Source organism: Tupaia chinensis, unplaced genomic scaffold, assembly GCF_000334495.1.
Source record: "Tupaia chinensis unplaced genomic scaffold, TupChi_1.0 Scaffold000445_1, whole genome shotgun sequence".
Lineage (NCBI taxonomy): Eukaryota > Metazoa > Chordata > Mammalia > Scandentia > Tupaiidae > Tupaia > Tupaia belangeri.
This window is the reverse complement of record NW_006159950.1, coordinates 343,052-347,992: the sequence shown is the minus strand read 5'-3', so window position 1 is coordinate 347,992 and position 4,941 is coordinate 343,052. Positions and strand designations below refer to the sequence as shown.

Below are 4,941 nucleotides of genomic sequence, written 5' to 3'. Positions count from 1 at the left end.
GGGGCTGCCCCACCTGGGGGGCTCAGGGGCCACCCTGCCGGGGGGGTTCAGGGGGGCTTGGGGCCACCCTTGCCCATGTGACTGTGCCTCTTATTTGGAGCCGGGGGGGTGCAGGGGGCCTTGGGGCCACCCTTGCCCATGTGACTGTGCCTCTTATTTGGAGATTTTTTTTTTTAATGTTGTGTTTTAAAACGTTAATTTGTGCTGGTTTGGAAAATACTAAAGATAACAAAGAAATTGTACACGACCGCAGCACCTGACCAAAACCACTGTGTGTGATGTTTCCTGCTACAGTCTTTACTGTCTGTGTACAGAGTGACAGCGGTCTCTTGGAATTTCTTATACATGTAATTCATATTACTCTTTTAAGAGATAGAAGTAGAATCTGCTCAGAGCCCCTCAGTGGCCCAGACCCAGTGGCTCCTGCTCTTGGGCCAGCCCCAGGAAAGGCTGGCTGCTTTGCTGTCTCTCAGGTTTGGGCCACATGGTCACTCCTCGCCTTCATACCAGAAGGCCTTCAGCCCTGGCCTGATCTGTAAAAGCGGGGTGATGGGGAAGCCACGAGGACCCGGCAGCTCACAGAAACTGCCGGTCACGTCCGTGTCCGTAGTCCCTCTCGGGTGCCTTGGGGCTGTTCATCTGAGGCAGGAGGATGCCCCACCTCTAGCGGTGTGGTCTGCTCCTGCTGTTGGTGCCCAGGCTCTAATCCCTGCGGTCCCCCCCCCCAGGAAGAGCATGAAGCAGAGCGCTCCCGCGGGCGTGCACACCTTCTGTGATCGGCAGAGGCCTCTCCCGGACGGCGCAGCGCAGTATTACGTGGCAGGTCGGGCTCACCCAGCTCTGGCCCCAGACTCGGCAGGCACTGACCCAGGCGTGCGGGGGAAGGTGCTGCGTGGCCAGCAGCAGGCCTGTGTTCTCTGCAGTGCTCCCCAGAGAGAGCACAAGGCCCCAAGGGGAGGGTGGTTACCCCACAGTCCGTTTTCCCCCATGTTTCCATGCCACCAGGGTCCCGGGCACACACACCTGGCATGTTGTGCCAGTTTTCACCTGTGCTGGGCCACGTGGGCTCTGGCTCCCAGGGCACGGCACCTCCCCACACCCCGAGGCTGGCTCGAGAGCAAGGCCTCTCTGGCCACCCAGGCCCAGGGCAGCCCTGACCATCGACAGCACCTGGCTTCAGCTGTGCAGGCCATCTCAGTACGTGTCTGCGAGACGGCCAGGCTCAGGAAACGTCCACCTGCCACGGACGTGGGGCTCACCCATGTCGCCGCTTTCACAGCCAAGCCAGCCGTTCTTGTTTTCAGTACAGCCAATGTCACAGTCCTACCCCTTCGCTCACGAGTCACTGGGTGGTTTCCCTGCAGGTCACCTGCCAGTGAAGCTGCCAGACTACAACAACCGTCTGAGAGTCCTGGTTGCCACCTACGTGACCTTCAGCCCTAATGGCACAGAACTGCTGGTCAACATGGGAGGGGAGCAGGTATGTGCAGCCAGGGTTGTGCCCTACACCCCTGACCTGAGCACCCTCACCGCAGCCCACCTCGCAGTGAGGTCTGGAGTGACACAGCGTCAGCAGAGTTCGTGGAAGGTCTTAGCCCAGTCAGGTCTTCTTTTTCTTTCTTTTTTTCTTTAATGAGTTAGATCAGATGAAGTCAGATAGAGTTTTAGTTCAGAACGTGGGCAACTTAGGACTGGCAGGCTGACCCGCTGGTGGGGCCTGATTACAAGTGTGAACAGGTCTCTTAGTTTCTGAGCTTCAGTTTCCCCTCTGCTGTTTCCCACGGGGAATCCCTGGGCTAAGAGTGCGGAGCCACTGTGGTTAGGGACAGCTTTGGAAAGTGTCCCTCGGTGACAGCATCCTGCTCAGCCTCCTGTCGAGTGCCAGAGTATTAGAGTGTGTGAGTCAGCTCATTGACTCTGCAAACGCCAGGTGCGTGCTCTGGGGCGGCCTGGCTGTGAATGTAAAGAAGATGCGCACACACAGTGAGGGCCCCCCAGAAAGCTCACAACAGATATGTATTAGGATTAGCATAAAAACTATACGGGGCCAGGAGGTGGAATAGTACGTAAGATGCTGGACTCCCACGTGGCTGACCACAGTTCAGTTCCCAGACCTGGTGGCTTGAGACTCATGCAGGGTGTGTGTGCATGTGTTTCCAAGATCCCAAGAGGAGATTAGAGGAGAGGGGATTGTGATGCGGCCATCCTCCAGGGAGTGATTTCTTACTTTCCCTCTTCCTGTCTCTCTCTGGTGAGTACAAGTCCCCTATGATAAAAAAAGAATAATTATTATTTTTAAAAGAAAAAAAACTGGGACCAGCAGTTAGCATAATGGCTATGTCGCTGGACTCCCATGTAGCCGACTGTGGTTCGCGTCCCGGACCCGGTGGCTTAAAACACAACAGGCGCATGTGCATGCGTGCCCAAGATCCCGAGAGGAGAATGGAGGAGAAGGGATTGTGGCATGGCCATCCCCCCTGGGGAGTGATTTCTCGCTTCCTGTCTCTCTGTCTCTCTCTGTCCGTCTGGCGAGCGCACATGCCCTATAGTAAAAACCTCTCAAAAAAAAAAAAAAAAAACTGCATGTATTTTAGAATTTTTTGCACCAGAATAAACTCATACTTTAATTCAATTGTTTATTTTTTTAGATTTTTTTGCCATAGAGCACATGAACTTGGCAGGGACAGAGAGAGAGAAATTGCCCCCCAGGGGGATGGCCACACCATAATCACTTTTCCTCTCTGGATTTCGGGGTGCGTGCACACACACCCAGTGTGCGTTTCAAGCCACCAGGTCCAGGGCTCAGAGCAGAGCCGGCCATGCAGGGTCCAGTACGTTACCCACCACGCCGTCCACTCACCCCCAGCTGTCCGTGAATTTTCAAGGCGCCCTGTGTGATCCATCTCCAGGCTACCAAAAGACACCGTGTGGGACATGGTCGATGACACGAGATTCGGAATGTGAGCCATACAGGAGGAGTGGGGTGGAGGACAGGCGACTGCCTAAGCTCAGAGTGGGGTTCTGGCTTCACGGAGCTGAGCCGTGACCTGGCCTGATGGTCACGTGAAGACAGGTGGGAGCAGCCTGGCAGAGGGTGGAGCCAGCCGGACCTGGCCCTGGGCCAGGCTGTGCCCACCTGCCCCTTTCATCACCCTGGAAAAGCTACCCCAGCTACACCAGCTCATATAGTACGGGTACCAACAGCAGTGCCTCTTCCTGCAGTGGTTTCTAAGCTGAAGTCAGTCATGCAAAACACACAGCAGTGTCCAGTAAGTGACCACAGGTGCTACTTACTGAGAAACGTGGCTCCTCGCTCTGCGGCTTCAGTTTTCCCATCTTTAAAATGAGACACTTGGGGGACCAGCAGATGGCATAATGGCTATGTCACTGGACTTCAATGTAGCCAACAGTTATTTGAGTCCCAGACCCAGTGCCTTAAACTCACCCTGGGGGTGTGTGTGGGTGCTTCCCCAAGATCCCAAGAGGAGAATGGAGGAGAAGGGATTGTGGCATGGTCATCCCCCCGGGGGGTGATTTCTCGTTTTCTGTCTCTCTCTTTCTGGCAAGTGCACGTGCCCTATAGCAAAAACCTCTCAAAAAAATAAAATAATAAAATAAATTAAATAAAATGAGACACTTGGCTTTTGACCTCAGAGGACCTTTCCGACTTACCTTTTCTTGTAAGTTTATTTATGGATTTCTTCCATGGGCAAAGAAATGTTCTTTTATTAATTGCCAGAAAGAGACAGCACCTCCCGGTGGGTGTGAAAGAAAGTACCTCCCGGTGGGGTGTGGTCACTCCATCTAGCCTTCCCATTGGGATTCGGAGCACACACACGCACATGCATGCAGCACAGTCCCAGCAGCCAGGGGTGGGATTAGAGCCATGGGCAGCGTGTGACTGGCTCCCTTAACTGCTGGGCTATGAGGCTGGCCAGTGGCCATTCTCAGGCAGGGTTCTGAGGGCCCAGAGCTCAGGGGTTGCCTTCCTGGTGTTCGCTTCCTGGAACCATCTGGGCTAGCTTGAAGGCTCCAGGCTAACACCACTGCGAATCACGACCCTGGTTCTCGAGAGCTGCCCCGAGCTGTGAGCGGTCAGGCTTTGGCCCCACTTCACAACCTCTGCCTCTCCCCGACTCCCCACCCTAGGTCTACCTGTTTGACCTGACTAACAAGCAGCGGCCGTACACCTTCCTCTTGCCCAGAAAGTGGCACTCCTCCGGGGGTAAGTGCTGGGCGTCTCACCGGGTGGGGGGTGGGGCGGGGCATGGGGTGGAGGGGCACTTCAGTGCACTCCTGCTGCTGGGAAGCCTGCTCTTACCAGGACTGTGGCAGGGCCCCTGTCGAAGCAAGCAGGACTCCCAAATGCCCTGGTCCGTGCAGTAAGAAGGGAGGTAACGAAAGGTCAGACATCTGAGAGCATCAGCCCCCTCGCTCCCTCTGGAGATACAGGGTCTTCCATGGCTCAGTGCTCCGGCCTGCCCTTCTCAGCCTGGCTGGGTCTCCTGGACTTCACCCCCTGGCCCTGGTAGATGCAGGCACCTCCTGGCCCTGTTTCCACCCCCGCACATCCCAGCTGAGGGCGCCCAGGCCACCTGCAGGCTGTGTCCCTTGCCAGCCAGCAGGGGGCACACTGGCCCGTCTTTGCCGCTGCCCTCTGCTTTCTGGGATGGAACTTCCCCTGGGAGAAGAGTCCACAGCAGGACCTTCGGGCCCTATGATGGGATCCAGAGGGGACTTGGGGGGGTGGGTACAGGCAGCCTCCTGAGCCGCACTCCTTTCTCTCCCCACTGCCAGAAGTCCAGAACAGCAAGATGCCCACCAATGGCCTGTCCAACGGCCTGCACCTTCACAGTAATGGCTTTCGGCTGCCGGAGAGTAAGGGACACGCCAGGTGAGGCCAGCCCGTGGGTCCAGCCTCCAGGTCCCAGTTACACCTTC

The 4,941-nt window shown here is 56.2% G+C and overlaps 1 protein-coding gene across 1 annotated transcript in view; it reads left to right on the top strand.

Annotated features, from left to right (window-relative positions):
* The window catches only part of WDTC1 (WD and tetratricopeptide repeats 1), a 54,158-nt gene that overhangs the window by 40,378 nt on the left and 8,839 nt on the right, over positions 1–4,941 (top strand). The window contains exons 7-10 of the mRNA XM_006155314.1: positions 729–823; positions 1,365–1,480; positions 4,150–4,225; positions 4,798–4,894. Coding sequence (XP_006155376.1) covers positions 729–823; positions 1,365–1,480; positions 4,150–4,225; positions 4,798–4,894 — 384 coding nt within the window. The remainder of the gene's footprint in view (positions 1–728; positions 824–1,364; positions 1,481–4,149; positions 4,226–4,797; positions 4,895–4,941) is intronic.